The sequence below is a fragment of the Chiroxiphia lanceolata genome, chromosome 4 (assembly GCF_009829145.1).
Source record: "Chiroxiphia lanceolata isolate bChiLan1 chromosome 4, bChiLan1.pri, whole genome shotgun sequence".
In the NCBI taxonomy this organism is placed as follows: domain Eukaryota; kingdom Metazoa; phylum Chordata; class Aves; order Passeriformes; family Pipridae; genus Chiroxiphia; species Chiroxiphia lanceolata.
Genome location: NC_045640.1, coordinates 56,179,959 through 56,200,522, shown reverse-complemented (window position 1 = coordinate 56,200,522; position 20,564 = coordinate 56,179,959). Strand labels below are relative to the sequence as shown.

Here is a 20,564-nt window from a genome sequence, read left to right as displayed (position 1 = left end):
AAATCTCTCCTCTTGTGTAGAGTTTTGACTATGTGGGAAGCCTTATGGGAAAGACAAATCTGGTAGAAATTACTTCTAGTGTAACATAAAAGGCATGGGACTCTGCCATGTTCTGTGCCCCTGAATGAGGGTTTTTATGGCAGCTTTGGTCTTAACACGATGGAGAGCCTGCTTGACTGACAAAACCTAGTCAATGGACAATGTTGTCTCGTGTGATTTTGTGCCCATTTTTCAAGGCTTTTTCCTAACACTCGAGGCAGTGACAGCTACAGCCAAAGGCAACCCCTCAACCTGTAATTGTTCTCACGAGTCACTTGTGAAAGTCCCAGCAGTTGCCCTTGTCCTTAGATGCTCTGTATCTCCTGTAGTATGATACAGAGGATCTTGTCCCCAAAAGTCAGTCAAGTATGTAATGGGTAATTTCCTGAAAGACGGACCTACCAAATTTGCTAGAGCAAAGCAATAAACAGCTCAGTGTTGCCACTTTTGAAGGCATGGTCCTTTCTCCTTTCCAGTGGGGATGCAACCAGAGCTCTGGCACGGATTCAGGAGAGATGTGTGAAGGTTTGAGTGACACAGGTTGGCTGGCAGGAGGATATCCTGGCTAGAGCTGTGGATGGGTGGTATAACTGTGCCTTGCAAAGCCAGTCTCAACAACAGACTGTGCCATTAGCCACAGAAGTAGTCTGAGAGTTGATGTTAATACCTTCCCTTCCTGGCTGCTGCAAGCTTGATTTCACATCCACAGCTGGGAAAGATTCAGTCCCTCCTTGCTGAGATACAGAAGACACCATTTTGCTGCTGTTGCATCCATGCCAACAAAATGGTGATTCTGGAAGGCACATAATTCTGAAGATGATGTCTCTCTCACTCCCAACAGCTGATTCTTTTGCAACTGCCCACCTCCTCCTCTTGTGAAATACACATGAACAGAAGGGAGGAAGGAAGAATCTGAGAGAAGCACTCTTCAAGTGCAGTCACATGTGCCCTTAATCCTGTTTCGTATTTGCAGGGCAAGAAAGCTAGAATCCAAACATAACAGTATGCCTGCTACAAGGAAGTTGTACCAAAGATACAAGTTATTTTATAGAGTGGGAAAGCCACTGGCAGACAGAAAGGAGCTGTGTTCTCTCCTTCGTACATTCATATGACTCCTATTACTAATGCAGGATGGAAAAAAAAAGAGTCATTATTTCCAAAGGTTCACAGGATGGCTGAAGCCACGCATCACCTCTGAGGACACAGACGTGCTCACCCTGCCTTGAGACCCTGCAGGGCTCTGCTAATTAGCATCTCAGTAAACACCGAGTGGCCAAGGCTGCCTGGGAGCCCTTCTGAGGCGCTTTGATCAGCCATGCTGCACAGGTGGTGATTCCATCCAGGGATTCCCTGCCCAGCAAGCAAATGGAAAAATTCCCTCCTGTCCAGGGTGACTAGTTGAATTCCTGGCTGAATCAAAGGCAGCCATGGCTGCGGGTTTTCTTTACTCATGCCTGAAGTGTCATAACTACTTCTGTCCTAGAAGGAAAAGCAAAACGTACTAGGTCACGTACACTGTGGAGGCAGGAGTAGAGAACTTCACTTCTCAGTGTTCCTCAGAGATTGCTTTTTTAGAGCAATGAATTAGTAGCACATTTTCCCTCTCCTGCTTTATTAAAACACTTGCGTTTTCCTGTTTCTTCCCTGTCAAAACCCATCTTTCACTCTTAAAGCATAAACTAACAGAAGAATTCTTGCTTGTACATAGAAACATTTCAGTAACGGGAAAAGGGTTTGATCCCAGAAGCACTGGACAGCTTCATTTCATCTCAATTTCAAATGAAATTGAGGCGCATGGCACCCACAGAGTTTGCCCAGATTTCCCACTCTTAAAAGAGTAAGTGTAAACAGCCAACCAAGCATGCACTCTGGACATGAGACCTAAGAAACAGTATTAAAATAATTTAAATGACATACTATCCATTTAAAACTGCTACTTGAGCTGGTGAACAGATTTCCTTCACAGAATACATAAAAAAAATAAAAGTTGTTTGTAAGACGAAGTAAGAGATAGACAGCTTTTTTTTCCAGCTGTGCCTTTCAGATCCAAATTATTATTTCCAAATAGCGATTGAAGAGGAAGAAATGTTCCTTTTAGACTGTGAAACACCCAGTTGCTTTGAAGCGTAAGACAGTCTAGCTTAAATCTCCAATGTCACCATGAAATAAGATATCCTGAAACACTAGGGATGAAAGTGCTAAACGGAACATGAAAGTAACTTCAAGAATAAAACAATTAATTTTCTCCCTCTAAGTGACAATTAGACTTAGTACCATTTAGTATTTGCTTCCAGTTTCTCCAAACTTTCAGTTCTACATTCAGGACAAAATTGCTTTCCTGTTGTTTTTAGCATAAGAACACGATCACATAAAGATACATCCAGCCCACTCAGGTTTCCCTCTCTCCCATTTCACTCATATGACCAGCCATCACACAATCCTACCTTCCCAGTTGTTGTCATCGCACAGTGAGGTTAAATCCAGCCGAGGCACTTCAGATACAAAGCTGTTTTCCTGATCATCAGCATCTTGATTTCTTTGCAACTTGTTTTCAGGCATGCTTGGATGCTCTTGAATCTTCATACTTGAAGTCAGCTATGTTCCCATACACCCAAAGAAATTAGAGAGAAAGAAAAAAAAATGTTTCAGGATGCAGAGGAAGAAAAAAACCCCTGCAGTCACAGCAACAGTAAGCTCATGCCTTTAGCTAATAGGATCCAAACAAACAGTCCCTGATGTTTCCAGTTCCAAATCCAAATCCCCTGCCTGGTGACCCCTATGTACTAATTGCTCACTCACACCAGTTAAGACATCTGTCCATCTGCCTTCCTTGAATTTCTCCTTCTTTAGAAAGCCAATGCAAGTTCCCGAGACTGCCTGCCCTGACAACTGCATGCAGCTGAAAAAGCCTCCAGTAATGGATTGGGATGAAAAGGGAGGGAGGGAGGGAGGGAGGGAGGGAGAAAGGGAGAGGGAGGGGGTGGCTGCGTACACTTCCTACAGGAGCGCAACTCCTTCGAGCAACAACAGAACCGCTGCTGCTGTTGTGAGGCTGTAGCAATATGGTGCCTTCTAAAAAGCAGGCACCAGAGGTCCTGAGGTAGCAGCTGCAGACAGCAAGCAGTGCAGGCTACGTACATGAATGCTCTCATGCAGGCTGTGCTGGCTCAGATCAATTAGTGCCAGCTAAGCTGTGCTGGCTGCACATTCCCTGATTTCCTGTGGTTGTTTTCTAGCTGGGCGTGGGGAGAGCAGAACTATTTATGGAGGAGCTCGGGGTATTAAAGCAGCGTTGCGCAAATCCAAACGGCAGTAGGGTTTGGCATCTCAGCTGGAAGCAGTGCGGACTCTGGGAAAAAGCCAAAAAATTCACACAAGCATCCAGTGACTTAGGAATAAAAAAAAAAAAGGTAGAATGCTGTCAAGTAAATGATTCACCAGTTAGCACTACCTAGGAGCAACTGCTGTTTGTCTCACCGCTATTCACCCCTGCACATACCACACGTCGTGTGCATTTATGCAGAAACCACTGCCATTCCCACAATCCAGAGACACACTGCGTGTCTGCAATAGTGCCTGACGAAACGAGTAGTTTTGTGACTCTAAAACAAATCAGCTGTAATGCCACACAGAGGGCAGCAGGGAAAAGGAACTGTAAAGCATGTACATAAACATATAGTGTGATATGCATAAATCCACCAACAAGCACAGAGCTATCCGAATAGACAGCACTACACTACTACATAAACTAGTGGAATTTGATAAGAACAGCTTAGGCATAATTCTCTCCAACATAGTCTAGCAGGTAGTCAACATGCAGATTTTCTCCCTGCAGGTATTTCGATAATCTAGTTAGTAATCTGCATATGCTGATATGCAAAGAAAATGGGCCTAAAGAAAATAACTGGTATCTCTGGACATATTTGTCTTGTGAATCCAGAAGCATGGCCAAATGCTTCAATATCCCTAATACACACCACTAAGGCACACTTACTTTGTTTCATCTGCATAAAGTTAATGATGTGTTTATGTTTTTTTCCCTTTTGAGCAGAGAAAAACAAGTAAATTTCATGAAGAGGGGAAGAAAACCTTGCCCAGTAGACAAATCATATGAGTAAATGTTTTAATCTTATCTGGATTCAATTCCATCAATCCCTGCAATTGAACAGGGTGCTAAATAATCTCATCTAGGCTTCCTTTCCCACAAAAGGTTGGATCAGGTGATCTTTTGAGGTCCCTTCCCACCTGGGCTGTTCTATGGTTCTAAAAATCAGGGTGATGAATACTCTGGTGTTGTAAAGAGTTTTCTGTATTGTATTTGTATGAGGTGTGTACTTCCTGTTCATTTCAATAAATCACCTTGTTGAAACAGCATAACAAAATGAAACACTAGATGACAGTTTGCCAAACACTAATAACTCGTACAGCTTGACGCTAAATCTGATTACAAATGTGTTTATTGTGAGAGCCGTACATGGAAAAATGCTAATTCACCGTTCAATATCTTTTAAGCTGCTTCCAGGTTGGGAGGACTTAAATATTTCTTTAAGGTTCAGTAACAAATTTCCTGCTAGGATCTAAATAGTCAGTGTACATTCCAAACAGAAAGACTGGTCAGTGGCCAGAAACAGGCAGTCTTCTACATTTACTAAAAGAACAAACTGTACCCGTAGATAAACTGCATATAATTTGCCAGCACAGTATTTTAAAGGTTGAAAGAAATTAAGCAGTAAGTTTCAAAACAAGTGTTATTTTTAATAACATAAAGAAGTGTGAAGAGAGGAATTTATCTAGATCAAGAATTTCAAAGAGACCAACCTGAAAATACCATCTCGTCACCACTACTGATACTAATTACAGAGTTAAACATCTTTTTATGAAGAGTGTACTATCTCCTGACTTATTAAGACTCTTAAAAGATATCTTTGGCAGATATAAGAGCACTTCCCAGATGGGTAAACATTTCCATTACAGATATATTAGAAAGATCATATCCATGTCCTCATCCTTCTAAAGTCACTTGAGTTGTAGAAAATATTTAAAAGGTGATTAAAAACAGGCCTGTGCTCTGCCTGTCGGCAGTTGCTCTCCTTTCCTTGCTCACCGATGTAGCCTCTAACACAATGAATAAATCATCAGGTGTTCTGAAAAACAATGGTGGTAAAAACCCAGGAGACTCAAGAAAGCAGATGTTTAACTTCCTTTGCATTAATGCTCCAAACCCTTAGAGGGGTTGATAATTCAGTGTTTCCATCACTTATTTTTCCTTTTTGATTTCCTGATGCCACAAGTTGCCAACCTCCAGGGAAAAAATCATGTAAGGGAGAACTACTTTGCCTTAGGTATGGATGTGCCACAATTTCTTACAAACTGAAGGGGCGGCAAGTTGATGATCTCGGTAATGCTTGGCAGCCTCAGTGCACTGCAGATATTACATAAATGACCATGAAAAAAATCTTCAAAGTAGGTACTTGAATTCTGCTTTTTAGAAGCTGCTTTTGCAGCTATACTTTGCAGGCAAGCAGTAACTACAGATCTAAGTAACCTGGGGACAAGTCAGCTACTTTCATTCTTGCTGCTCCAATGGAGATTCAGCACAAAGAGTAGTTCAAGTAGCTAGAAATAAATGTCAACAGAAAGGTTTTTAAATTCTGATCAGGAAGTTGTATTCTGATCAGTTACATGTGGATTCAAATTAAAAGGCTTTCTTCCCCTACATCTGATCATCCCTTACAACCACAAGCAGGAAGCATCCTCAAGCACATCTTATTAATACAACCTGATGCAGGAATGCAGCCATTCTGTTGCCTTACTCCTGAGTCATGCCAATCCCCCTCTACACTTGTTGCCATGCTGGTGTGAATCTTAAATACTCTTCCTTATCAAAACCTAGATACTACAAAGCTCTGCTTTTCATCCTGGAACTTAGCTACTTCGAAGAGCAGATTATGAAGGTTACAAAAGCACTGAAAACTCATTTGGGACTTGAGTTTCAAGGTATTTTTACAGCCTTGTGGAGAACCAAGTCGACACAACTGGTAACTATGGCAAATTCCAAATACCTTTCCTAATATTCTCAGACCGGAGACAGGGTGAGAAAGAGTAAGGAAGTCTCTATCCCTTCCTCATACATAATGGGTTGTTTGTTATGAAACGTATGTCTTTAAGCTTTCCTAAGCAAAAGGATTATAAGGGGTAAGGAATGTAAAACAACTCTGCAGGAATGTAACATTTTCTTGACCTTGTAATTCCTATATAATACAGGCTCTGGGTTAAGGCTGTCCTCTCCTGTAGTTAAAATTCTACGTTTTAAAACTTGTCCTAAAGAGAAGTTTATTTTTAGATTATGATTTCATACTCAAACATACCTCCACCAGGCTAATTTAAAAGCTTAATAGGAGTGTTGGGTGGCATGGCAGTAACAGCACCTCCTCCACCAGCAAGTAGATGCGTGAGGAACAAGGTGTTGCAAAATCTACAGTCTGGAAAATATAACAACTCACGAGCAAGTGCAGGATCATTGGGGATTACTGATCCTCTGGGAGCCAAGTAGGAGATCCATCTAAGCCCAGTCAGAGCAGTGATCAAAGGCAGCCCTGAACACCCTTTGCAGAGGTTACATATTTCAGTGTCCCACAAACTTCTCCAGCTACAACACAGCTGGTTAGAGCTCAGTTGTTAGCAATCTCTTATCCTTCCTGCTAGATGGAAATAATTTCTACCAGAAACAGTCTTTCAAAGGCAATAAATGCATAGTGGCTTTTATTGGAAAAAAACCCCCCAAACAACCACATGAGGAGTCTAGTTTACAAATATTACCAGCCTTCAGATAACTCCAGACAGCCAGAAAAAACAGACATTGGCTACAGCTGTTTTACTGTGCTCCTCTAAAATGGGTGCATAGCTGAGGGAGAGGTGCCTCAAATAACTTTCCCCAGTATTTTAAATGCTTGGCTGTCTAGAGGTGTTTCAAAGAAACCCAAATGAACGAGTGACTGCAACGGTGTTCACCCAATCCAACCCCAATCTCTGATTTGCTGAACAGTCAGATAAAAAACACCATAAAGCCAACGCAGGAGGTGTGTGTTGAAGAGGAATGGAAAGCTGGGGGAAAAACTGTTGCCATCAATGCCACATGTTCCCTCCTGACAGCCATCCCAGTTACCAACTCTGAGAAAGAAACAGGAGATGATCCAGTTTTCTAAAGACAAATGGATCTCAGACATCTATGTTCAAAAGCAACAGGCTGCACTGGGAAATCATAAATAAAAGACCAAGTTATTTTAGAGAAATCAAGAGAGACAAGCTGATCCTACTGCCCTGGGAGGTAAGACACCCTGTTTGCCATGATTAATAAGGCAACTTCGCATCACTTAAACCAAAGTGCTGACTTCAGTGATCCTTCCCTTTTTGGCAAGGAGGGATCAAAGGGACTGAAGCAGATGCTTTCAGACTACTCAGTGGCTGAGAGGCTCCCTAAATTATGCAAATAAAAAGCATAGGTAAGGGAAAGAAAAAGTACATGCTAACTCCATTTCTCTGAGAAAAACAAAATTTCACAGAACTGTACATGTAACTAACTACTTGTTTCTACTCAATAAAAAGCTCATTTAGAGACCAGAAAACTGAAACAAAACCAAAACAAAATAAAATACCAACCTGAGAATGCCTGAAAAAAACCTCATCGTTTTCACTTTCTTTGCTATAAAAAAAAACAAAAACAAACCAACATATTACAAATACAAAACCAGACTCTCTTGCAACAAAAACAAGCAGGATTCCTGCACGCACACCAGATTTTTATGTTCTTGCTATTCCTGCACTCTCGCTAATTCACACAGTAAATGAAGGGATACACTGGGCTGCAGCACGTCAAGCTGCTGAACTATGTGTTTTTGCTTCCTCTCAGAAGCTATTTGTGAAAAATAAATAATGTAATTTAATTCCAGCGCCCTTAATCCAAATCAGTATGACTTTCCCACCAAACAGCTGTCAAGAGGAACTGTCATCTCAGGTGAGTAGATTGAGGCTGTTCAGCTTTTGCAGAAGCAGAAAGAAAAGGGCCAGATTCCCAACCCAGAGGCCAGGTAAGACAGGCCCTGCAATCCTCTGTGTGGAGTATGCTGGCTCAGGTGCTTCACAGCTGACTTCTTTTCAGGTCTGCACCATCAGCACCTTCAGAGACAATCCTAACAGGCTGGGAAAAGAGTCTTGGTGGCATATGCTGCAGGGCAAAGCCCACACAACATACGCAGTGCCTCCATGAAGATCTACTTTGAAGTTAACATGGTGGGTAATGCTGTTCTGCAGCATAACTAAATGTCATCCTCATAGTCTGTGGTGGAAGACCTCTCAGGCTCTACTACAATCACAGGGAAAGGAAAACATACATATATTAAAAAAAAAAAAATAAAAATCACCTTTCTTCAGATAAAATTTCCATGTCATCAGGTCCTGTTCTGTCTATAGGCTTGGACGAGCTAAAGCTTTCCATACTCTGCAATACAGTAAATGTTAAAGCAGTAAGATACATATGAGAAACAGATTCAAGCTGCAGGTCATAAAACAGATCAAATATAAAAATATTAAACAGGACTTCTAGGAACAAGACAACAAACTACTGCCTGCTGCACATTTATAACAAAACAAATCCCACAATTTATTTGCACAATCTGCAAAAAACCCAACTGCTCACTGCTTGATCTCTTTCATCATGACCTCAAAACATCAAAACAGAACAATTCTGCAGAGTACCCCGCAAGTTCCCATGTTACAGACTGACAGAGACAGCCTGAGCCTGGGAGCAGTTCTGTGGTCTGTGCAACTTCTGTAGTAGCAGGTACAAAATCCAAGCATCTTCTCAGCAGGACTCCTTATGTTCATCTTAGAAAATACTCCACTTCTCAGCCAAATCCTCAAATCCTTCCCTAGTTTCTTCTTAAACAGGTAAAAGAATGCAAAATGACTGTCATGTGTAAAAATATAATGTTGTACTAATATGAATGCAGGGCAAGAAATCCAACTGGTTATGACAACTTGTTCTGATGTTTGCCTTGGCTACCATTAGGAACATTAATGCTGTTGTCCTCTAAGAGCTTGAGAAACTACTGTGAGGGCAAGCCACGTTGCCACTTTGGGCACATGTCCAGGAGGTTTTCTACCCTGGGTTTTGGAAAAATCCCTCTTAAATATGAGGAAGCCAGTCAGTGGCATAGCGTGGTTCTTGCCCTGGAAACTATGTGCACAGACTTTTTAGGACAGTCACAGCCCTCTCTCACCTGCTACACCTCCAGCCCCAAAAGGTGACACAGGTCAGTCATTCCAGCCTTGATTAATGTGATTCTTCAAGTCCTGCTGGTACCTGGCTACCATGTCTTTGAAATGCAGTTACAAGCTTTTAATGCTTTGTGGTTGGTTTGCTTGGGAGAGTAAGTGGAACTGACAGCTCTTCCACTGCTGACTTACACTTTTGAGTCAGATGCAATCAGACAGCTAAGAGGAAAGCTTCCACGCACTGTCCTACATACTCTTTCAGGCTTTGAAAAGAAGGAAGGCTCAGAAAAAGGTAGTTAAGGAGATACAACATCACAGACTTGCTCACATGACCAAGGCCTATTAGTAAATGCTAAGGTGCAGGCTATGTCCTCTCATACTTCAAGTTGGCAGTTTAATTTGGGTTATTATTTGTAGCATAATGGTGTAGCTAAGAGAGCTAAACCACCACACATCCTTCTGGCAGTCTCTGAAATGCATGCATGTAATAAGCACACACATTAAAACTTAAAAAGCAGCTTTTGCTCTTCCAGAAGAGTAGCACCAAGCTCTCTGCAAGCTGTTTCATAACAATACTCCCAGCTGACAATCCCACTGTGACATTTCCTCTAGCAGGCCAAGCAAGAACCATGCTGATGATCATCGTGGTCAAACTGCTTTCAGTACAAGGTTAGTTCATTTTACACTCCTTCCAGACTTTGCCCCTCAAGAGATCAAAAAACGAGGGGCAGGGCAAAGTCCAGTGGATACAGGTAAGTTTGAGGACATTTCTTCTGGGCATGTTTTAAGGCTTCATGAATGTTTTTCAGATCCACAGCAAAAGCGGACACTTCTGTCAGTCTTTCCTTTCCTAAATCCTAAGACAAATTCTCATTTACATTTAAACTGCTTTACACTCCACAGGCACAGAGAAGAGGTGCCAAAAAGAGGATAAGCACTAGACCTCTGCCTATCAAAGTCCATCGCTACAAGCAAAGACTCCAAGTGTGAATGTGTCTATCTCACTCTGCTTTCATGAAGTATCACCTGAGAAGGTTACTGATACTGAACATTAAATCTAAGTTACTAAACTGAGCACAGTGTACAATTTTTGGCACCTTGCCTTCTTTTTATCGTGAAGATAAGCGAAATCCACCTCTCTCTAGAATCTCTGCATGAGGTAAGAGCATCAAATCATTGCAATCTTATGATCTAAACAAAATGAGTCCAAACACAACGTCACAGTAAGAACTCACTTGCACCACAGTCTAAAACTTAATCAAACACAACTGAAGGAAATGCCCTGTAGCTCAGGACAGTCTTTTCACACAGCTTTTGCTGTTACTAATAACCCTGTAATGCATGCTCAGTGCCAGGCCCTGGGATGTACAGCACCTCTGCCACTGTATGCAGACCCTGCATGAAGCACAGGACAGTTTCTCACCTGCTGATACTCTAATCGGTGTATGGTTTGGTTGAGAGGGAAGAAGGGTGCATCAGTTTTATTCTACATTGGCAAATTGTCTTCTACTGTGGAGATTACACATGAATATGCCAGAAAAATTCTATACTATTCCAGATTTTTACGATGTTATATCAAAGTCATTCACGTTTTCATTAAAAAGTAGCTAGAGGGATCACCTTTTGGACCAACACTCTCTAAAGTGCTTTGCAAATTGCAAACACCACAGTAACACACAGACTTCTGGGAAAAGGCATAAAACACCTTTGTCATCTCATTATCAAGTAGTCACTTGAAATCTAGTTTCAGAATTTAGCAGGAACATAAAAATAAACTTGACCTGAACACGAGAACCTACATCTAAGGTTCCAACCTCCCCGTAAGACTTCTGAAAGACTGGGAAAAAGACTTATTTCCTTTTCTGCTTTCCAAAATGCTTCACTGAATTCAAAAGAAAAAAAAAGCAAAAAGTTGTGGAAAGAGAAAATGACTACAGGTGGAGTAAGAGGGTCATAGCAGAAATATAGCTTTTCAGTTGCCTTATCGCAAAGGTTACAAGTGTAGGATCCAGTGTTTCTATAGTTCAAAACAGCCATTTATGCCTATACTGCAGATAAAAAAAAGGCTTCCTAAAGGAACAAGTTGTGCACTGAAATAAAAAGTCTTTTACCCACCCTAGTAACAGGTGTCAAATAGTACAGCATGCTGGCTTACCACAGGACTGTCCTGGTTGTCATTGAGCTCTGAAAGCCTGGTGCTAGATTTCTGCCGCTTCGATTTATTCCTTTCACTGAGATATCCAGAGCTGGTGTCTTGTAATTTTTCTACTTCTTGAGCAGCTAGAATACAGTCCTCAAGATTGCTGAATCCAGAGGGAATGTTTTCTTTGTTGACAACTTCCCTAAAAAGAAAAGGGACGTTACAACAAGAGGTTGTTTAAAACGCTCTTCTGCTACATTTACAGTACCAAGAGAGAACTGCATCATGCTGACTAGTTCTGGCAACATCTTCTATGCCCTATGAAACCAGTATCTCTGGTTCTTCCCAATGCAGCAAAAATCACACACTGTGCAATGCTAAATCCCACTGGGGAGTGAAAGCCAAGTGTATACACCTCAGGTGAGAAAGCCGTAAGGATCAACGTTTCAGATTTGATTCACTTCCCACTAAACCCAACACAGAAAATCCCATTGACTTCAGATGGAAGCTGAACTAGCCCGTGGCTGTCTGTGGTATTTTTATTGAGAATATGCAATATATTTTCCTTTGAGACACGTGTTTTTAATTTAGAAAAGTGATTCACAGCTGTGGTCCAAGGATCTCCTTTGGTGCATGACACCACATAATTGTGTCCTTCTTACTCATACTCTCAAATGCAAGAGCAGGACTGTAGTGCTTTAGCCAAATCCTTGAATCTTATTTGGGAATTACACAAAACATAAATGTATCTTTGTAATGGCAACACAGCTGCTAGGACAGAGGACTGCTCTGCTAAGGGAAGTGGACAGCTAGCCTTAAGCCATCACGTGATGCACTAGCAGGGACCCTCTGGGCTGGGGGGTTTGCTCATGTTTTCCAGAAGCTTGGCATATGGCTTGTCTTGCCCTGCATAATTAACCTGCTGGGTCTTCAGCATGCAGCTTTCCATTCACAACCTGTTTAGTACTCTTCCCTCTAATTTGTCCAAGAGTGAAGATGCACATACATAACACATCACTACATTATGGGAACAGAAGAAACACAGTGCGCCTCATTCATCACTCTATTACCCTGCCAGAGGCTAAAGGCAGCCTGCTTACACTTGACATTGAAACTGGAATATTTGCTAACTGTTGTACGTGTTACTGCCTTACACAGTGCCATGTGGCTCCAAAACCTGCTTCTACAAACAGCAGGAGAATTTATCTAGTCTTGCACTGGTGAAGAAACACAAGAAACCAGTTACTCTGCAGTATCTGGACAGTGCCAGCATGACAAGTATTCAGAACAAAAGCAAAACCAGAAGGTTCCAGTGACTTTCTTTATCACAATTCTCTAGGTTTTGTTGGTGGAAAAGAGACACAAAGAGGTATTATAAATCTATGATTAAACTTCTAAGATAACACATTCGCCTTTGTGGAAATTTTTATAAACCCCTGAGCAGACCAATTACATATAGAGAGCCCATGGATCACGTAACCTTGAAAGCCTGGGAGTTCACCTATGTGTTTTTGTAATAAACACTCTTCCTGTCTGTAGTCCTATTTTGTGACATTACGAATCCTCTTGTGATCCATCACAAGGCAAAGAGATGAAGTCACTGACAACCAGAACAACAACCACAGAAAGAAATTCCCAATTTTGATAATTTACCCAAAGGAGTCCCAGCAATCTGACCTAAGGAAACTAGGGAAAACAATTTGAATCCTGGTCAGCATTCAAAACTTCCAATGTGCTTTAAATTCTTGTCTCCAGTTTTAAGAACTGAACCTGAATAACTGTGTCAATCATATCTAAAGGCAGCTCTGTAACGCAATGTTGAAAAAAAGCCCCGCAGTACTATATGCTTCCAAACACGTACACTAGCCAGTCTGTGACCTACTTACCTGAGAAGCCTGTCAGCAGGGCGACTAAACAAGAAAAACTACTTTAGAGCTGCTGCCAGATACTTTGGTGACTTGCAAGTGCTCATTTCCCAGTCCATCTTCACAGCACATTTTCATTCTCTAAGGAAATGGTGGGGGTTTTTTTTTTGGGTAACTGTAGATTTTTTTTACAACAGTAGCATTGACACATTTTGGGAAATACCACTGCTGCAATATTAACACGAGGTATTGATGGTTATACACCTGAACAGAAGTGGTGTTGTACAGAATGGTGCAGATCCAATAGGATTTGGAGAATTCAGCATTCAGGAAAAACAGAGGACTAGATGTTTATTTGGAATCTAACTTGATATCCTAGCAATTCAATACTGCAGTGAAGCACACACATTCTTTACAAGAATAGTGCTGTGTTAAAGCTAGACATATGGGTAAGCACTGATCAGAACATGGCCTTGCAAAGTCTGTAGTTACAATTCCTCAAACACAGATATGCTTTGCGCAAGTGTTTTTTAAGGCTGTGGTGGTGATATATTTGTATCACATAATATGTGCCACAAGTAGAGGAGTATGAAAGGAAAAATAGGTATTATCTTTATTCTTTCACAGACATTTAATGAAATTCACCACAAGATCATGTTTAAACTTTGTGTAATAGGGTGCATTAAAAAAAATAAATTAAATTCCGATTAATCAAAAGGAAGATTTTTCTAATTTCAGACAAACTACCAAGTTTCCTCACTAAATCCAAACACAAGCTGTGCCTTCACACACAAAAGAAGAACTTAATCTCGTTTTTGAAGCTATTCTGAATTCAGAAAAGCAGCTAAGCCCAATGTTAAAAAAAAAAGTTACCAGCAATAGAGTCAACTGCTTGGGAATTTCCACTAATGTAACAAATACTGTAAGTAACCAATTCCCAATACTGTAATTAAAAACTTTACTGCATAATCCCCCTAGATTCTTATCGTGCTTTGCCCCACTCCATGATCTCCAATAAACTCTAAATTTCCCAGCTCTAACTGATGCAATGGAGCTCTGCACAGGCACTGCAGCCTGCTCTGCCCTTTCAACTCATGGCAAAGGTCAGTGCATTTCATAACAGAATGTAGTATCGCCTTGATAAGAGGACATGACTAGGGTAGACTTAACCAAATATACTTTCCAAAACAAAGAAATCAGGCTCATACATGTCTCTGTTTCTCCGGGGTTCCTCCTGCTCTTTGTGGTGCCGCCTCCTCTGCCTGGCAGACACATTAGAAGAGGCTGAAGATGTTCCCGATTCAGAGTCCTCTGAACTCTGGCCGCCTGAGCCATGAACATCAAAGAGATGCTGCTCCACGGCTGAGCGGATTGTCTTCTCTAAATACCTGTCAAGCCGAAAAATAAGGTCAATTGAGCTCAAAGACTTTGCAGAGCTCCCTCTCTGCAACAATAAATAAAGCAAGGGTATCTGCGGGCTATATTTTTTTTATGATGGCAAAGCAGCACAAAATGTCCTAGGGCTACAACATATGCAAAAAGCAAAGCCAAAATCTTCAGATACCCTGCAGTTCAGGTCCCTCAGAAGAGCTGAGCCTTCCCAATTAATCTTGCTCTTTTTTATTTCTAGGGATGTTTGAACCTTCAGTAGAACATCTAATTTTACCTACTGCAACTACAGACATCGGTGTCTAACTTTCCCCCTCCACTTTAAAAGTCCTTGGCCTGACAAAATTGTATCTGATCCCCAGCCATGCTGACACCGGTCAAGCCTGTTGTGCAGTACAAGCTCAGCGAGGCAATGGATAACCTGCAAGAAGATGAGTCACTGCTGTCTCACACAGGGATGAGAGTATGCAAGCAGTAGTTCACTACAAACTCCTAACATGTTTAACTTTGTGACCAAGCATGGATTTTGTTCTGAATTCATTCTGTTTTCACACATTCTTGTGCCATGAACGCACCCAAAGCCACCCCTGATGTACTCTGGTGAGAGATCGTAGTCATACCCAGGGGCAGCAAGAGAGCTTCCACAGAAGCCACAGCAAAGGATCCTCTGCAGTTGCATTGCTTAAAGATGTGGAATTACTTGAACTTTCAACACAACCAAATCTCCTTCATTTTGGTACTCATATTTGCTTGTAATATTCCCTTCCATCCTTCATCAGAGGAAGCTTTTAGGGGCAAAATCTAATTTTTTGTTGTTGTTGTTTTTGCAAAGAGATCACACAGAAACACATTTTTTTTACATTCCCATCCCATCTCTGTTTCTTGCAATGCTTAAGTAGTCTGCTGAAGAAGGGGTTTTTCAAACATGCTCATCCAAAGTCCCTGTATAGTTTCTACTGTTTTTTTTTCATAATTAAAACATTGTTTCAGGATTTGCTGGTTAATTTTTAGCTGAGTAGATAGAGCATGGGATCCTGTACTTAGGCTGACTTCCCCTTTACAGAAGTTGTGTTCAGTTGCTATACTTGAAAGTCTGCTGAGACTGCAGTTCCCAAAAAAAGTCAAAATACCTTGGCAACTGCAAACTCCCACATGGTTTAACTAGCCAAGTATGCCTGTAGTTCACTATTGACACAAATCAGTTCTGCAAATCCATCAGCCGCTGGGAATTTCCAGCTCTGGCAAAGGAGCCAACTCTTAGCTCTGCTGCTCCCAGTTATGGTAGTGGGGTCAAGTCACATCCTCTGTTGAGATGCAACAGGGAGCCAACAAGAGCAAGAGGATAACACAGTGCAAATAGCTTCTCTAAATATGCAAGTTTTGCATAACCAAAACATCACAGGCACAGTGCGAGCGAAGAACCAAGGGCCTGAGAATTTTTCAGAAGGAAGTGATTTATTATCATTGCAGATGATCTGCTTTGCTGGGAAACTGGCTCTTTTTTTTGTTAATATAAGACCAACTCTTAAGGAGAAATCAAAGAATAACCAGTGATGCTTAAAAAAGCTCCAATATGCAAGAAGAATAGCTACAAAATTGCAAGAGACACTTACTCTCCTGTAGCAGGAATGTTGCTACTGACTTGTGATACATGGGCACTGCATAAAAGAAAAAAGAGAAGAAAGTTAGATCTTATCATCACAATAAGGTCTTGAAAACTCTTGTTCTTTGCAGCGCTAAGACTTAAAGGTATGAGCTGTCTCAACAGCAATTGCCTGCGCATGCCACTAGTTTTCCCCTTAAGGGATTTTCTCTCCCACTGTGAAATGGCACATTTTCACAATGCCAATATTCTCAAGAATTAATTTCCCTGTCATTCCCATGCATTAGGCCAAGGTCTAACAAAGTATTTCAACCTCAACACACCGCAGATTTTTTTTGCTTTCTTCTGAGCTTTCTGCTGCTGCCAACTGTTTTAGCCTCATCACAAAAGTCCTCGCCTTCTGAGGCTGACACTTAATATTTAACTGCTCTCTGATATTCATGTTCTTTGCTTCACATTTTAAAAAAATAAAACCTACGTTCTCTTCTTTCCCTTTTATCTTGGGCTGTTTTCAGGCTCAGAAAAAGCCAACACAAATGTGGTCAAATGGAGTAACTGCTTGCTGTTTAAAGTCCTTCTGAACAAGTTGACCTGTCACCTGGCACAGCTGTCACTGCCTTCCTCCCTCTGCCAAGCTGAGTCCCATCCTGCCTCCTTTTCCCCCCACACTGACTCAGCTTTGCAGCTAAAGTGATTTTTTTGCCTATTCATCCCTCCTGTTAGGTCTTGTTGACCTCCGTTAGGTCAAATAAGCTACAGGCCTAGGGGTTCATTTCAAATTATCCCCACATCAACACAGGAATTAGTACAACTGACTGATATATCTCAGTAAAATGACATTGTGGTCAGGGTATGAGCCAGGATAGATGCAAAATGTGTTTCCTGCCAAAACAGCCATTTATTGCTTTCAGTCTTCACCAGTTCCTCTTAAACCTTTCCAGTGCAGAACCACAAACAGCTGACTTCCCTTCACTACCCAAAGGTTTCCTCTGTTTCCTCAAATGTTGTGCACTTCACTGTATGGGCCCAGAGTTATCTAAGAAGCTGCAACACTCTCAGATAACCACTCTAGCAGGCAACAGCCGATAGAAGGGTAAGCAAGAAGTCACTACAGCTATCAACAAAACAGCCCGACTCCCGATTTACAAAGCCCACAAACACCCAGCTCCAAATCACACTTGCAATATGCTTCAGCTTCCTTAGGCTGAACCAGTGTGTTCAGCTCCATGTGGGTTAAGCAACGTGCCCTAACCACACACTCATCCTTTACAGTCCCAGCTTCACTCAGTGCACCTCTCCAGTCCAGGCACAGGTCCCTGGAGTGGTGGCATACCAGGAAAGCAGTCATGGACTTGTCACTATATCCCACGTGACCTGCACAGCACCAAAGCAGCTGTGTCATTCATGATTTCATGAATAGAAGACATACAAACAAGTACTACCGTATTTATTAGTACAGACACACAATCTGCATATAGGAAACAAAAAATTTGCAAGATTCCTCTCTTCCCACATCTAACATCTTGACTATTAACTACTGGATGGCTTTGCAATTTGAAGAGCGTGTTTCAAGCATTCTACTTGCATTCTTGTTCATTTACAGAAACTATTTGGCCTCTTCCCAGTCCAAAACTATTTTTTAAGACCTGGCCTCCCATGGGAGACATATTAGCAAGCAAGGAGCTAGTATGGTAGGCTAATAATTCATATGCTGGCTACTGCTCCTACACATGTGGGAACAGGTTAATATTGGATCAACTTTCTCTAATACTTACATGTAATACAAAATGAGCAAGGGTGTTATCACACCCTTCTTCTCTGTTTTCATGTCAGGAAAGTGGTAGTGGAGAGGAAAAAACCAACTGTTTGGATTCTATTTTTTTTTTAAAACATCCTTAGGATATAGGTTTATCTATCCATACATTTTTTTATAACACTCCAATACATTCTGTAGTTGTCTAATTCACAGTTAACTGTGTGCTTTACTAACACCAATTCAATTTTAAGTACATTAACCCAACTAATTAATATTGCATATTTGCATAACAATTCCTTTGTGGTATCCAGAAAAGCCCTACTCAGACAACACCGATGCTAGAGAAAAGACAGTACTATGGCAATTTTCAAACTACTGACAAATAACCAGGAAGTATGCATACAGTTTCATGGTTGAGTGGATGACTACAAAATGAAGGTCTAACATTCCGATTTTACTATATTTCCCTTCTAAATACTTTTTCCTTGTGTAATGAATCCAAGTTTATTCTTAATTCTGTGATATTTTAATGCTCTTTCATTAGCCCCTTCTCAATAAGACAGAGATTTTAAATCAGAGTTTTTCAAGACACCCTAACCCTCTTAATTCCACAATTGGTAACTTTTCTGGCTATTTCATTTTGAAGCTTAATTTAAATGTATTGCTAAATTGCTTCACTTACTCTCCACTAACCTTTCTTATATTGAGGAAGTTCACATCCAAAACAAATGGTGGAGGGTAGAGAGTTACACGGTGGTTTTAGGATTTGAGCGGGCTGCAGGACAGAGTAGGAGGTGTAGGAGCACGTTACCAAACCCGGGGAAAGACACCACCCACTAAGGATTTCACAGCCCAGAAGAGCAACCAGGCAGGCAAGGTGTATCCTGCGGGGTTTTCCAAACTTCTTGGGTGGCAAAAGTTGCTCTGCTGTTGGATTTACGCTTCACGGAGCAGGCGAGGCAAGCCTTGCTTAGAAGAGCCCTCTTGGCATGCCCACCCGTGCAGGCAGCTGCCTTGGGAGGGCTGCCTTGCTCAGTAAATCATCCGGACAATGAGAACTCATGTTCTGCTACAGTTCATTATTTTCTCCTCACATCTGCTCCATTTCACTGATACGTATGGTCAATTATCTCCACAGCTAGATTATCTTTATTAAATTATGCAGCTGCTGCAGAGCATGCTGAGAAACACCGACCTTTGATAGAATTTACAGGTTCTTCTCTGGTGACAGAAGGCAGCAGCACAGTTTCCCAGTGCTGGGGACTTTTACTTTCAGAAAGCCAGCCAGAAAACCTGCATCAAGGCACACAGCTGTTTTAAGTCCTATAAACTTTTGAACTGGCTTCTTATGACCCTCATGCTTTTCCTTTTAGGAAGTTTGACCTCTAGCAGTTCCTAGTGTTGTCTAACTTGTTTACCCAAGTCTTTTTTGCTCACTTTCAGAGGTTCTCCATCAACTCTGAATAACGTCTTGCTTCACACATAAGGTAAACTCTTACTGCATGGTCTCTTCTCCCATTCTGTTTCAACCTCAAGTACAGGAAGGTGTTATTTTCCATCACTTTAAAGCATATTAAAGCTGGCCTGCCCCCCTAACTAGTACTCTCTACGTTTAAAAGATGTGCACTGAAGTGAGAATTATCTCATTCAATGTCTGCACCTTGTTTGGTCTGCACTGGGCATTTTGTGATAGCAGACAAATAACTGAGTTGGACAGCAAAGCCCCTTCTCCAAATTTCTTTCATTCAAGGTCACTGTCGATGTTTTAGCTTCCAGGTAAAAAGAGCAAAGAAAAAACATCAAACAGAGCAAACTAACTTTACTGGCACAGTATTTTCCCAGATTGGGTTTTCATTTATGAAGTCAATTAATTACTTCCTGACAATGCTTAATGGCCTAAATCATAAGATAGACTTACAATCTGGTGCTAAGGTCATTCATTGCTGAGATTTATTTACAATCCAACTGTTTATTCAGGAAGCAAAAGGGTTGGGTTTTTTTTTCCTGTTTTTGCTTTTTTGAAAGCCAAGCACAACAGTAAGAAAGCCTCAATAGACTCAAAAACTTTTTACCATTTTGCCACTCCAGTAAAGTCAAGAATTTTTAAATAGGTTTGACATTTTAGATGGGAAATTTCTGAAGTCCTCATGAATACATTATTTCAACCCATGAGCTAAGAAATTTCTTTTCATAGGTACTTAAATAGTCTAAACACTACCCACTCTCCACACTGTGACATGCAATACGGCAGACTCACGTGGGATCCATTTTAAGACAACTACTTCACTTTATATTTTCACATAAAATGTGAAAATAATGAGATTAAAAATAAAAGAGATGTGCTCTTAGTTACTGGGATGTCTCATCACACAGATGACACACTTTCAGTATTTTTTCAGCATCTCCATGCTTTCAGAAACTCAGATCAAATTACCCTTCCTTTAAATGTGGTACATTATTTTTGACACTACCTTCTTATGCAGAAAACTAACCCCACTA

General features: G+C 41.1%; 1 protein-coding gene across 11 annotated transcripts in view; it reads right to left on the bottom strand.

The window, feature by feature from the left end:
* The window catches only part of FAM13A (family with sequence similarity 13 member A), a 135,492-nt gene that overhangs the window by 23,976 nt on the left and 90,952 nt on the right, over positions 1 to 20,564 (bottom strand). For 8 of the 11 annotated variants that reach the window (XM_032686920.1, XM_032686919.1, XM_032686917.1 and 5 more), the window contains 6 exons: positions 16,320 to 16,364; positions 14,526 to 14,705; positions 11,468 to 11,654; positions 8,460 to 8,536; positions 7,699 to 7,741; positions 2,484 to 2,634 (listed from right to left, as the gene is read on the bottom strand). In XM_032686920.1, coding sequence (XP_032542811.1) covers positions 2,484 to 2,634; positions 7,699 to 7,741; positions 8,460 to 8,536; positions 11,468 to 11,654; positions 14,526 to 14,705; positions 16,320 to 16,364 — 683 coding nt within the window. Of the gene's footprint in view, positions 1 to 2,483; positions 2,635 to 7,698; positions 7,742 to 8,459; positions 8,537 to 11,467; positions 11,655 to 14,525; positions 14,706 to 16,319; positions 16,368 to 17,553; positions 17,673 to 20,564 lie in introns of those variants that run through there. The other 3 variants (XM_032686927.1, XM_032686923.1, XM_032686922.1) reach the window with 3 other exon arrangements.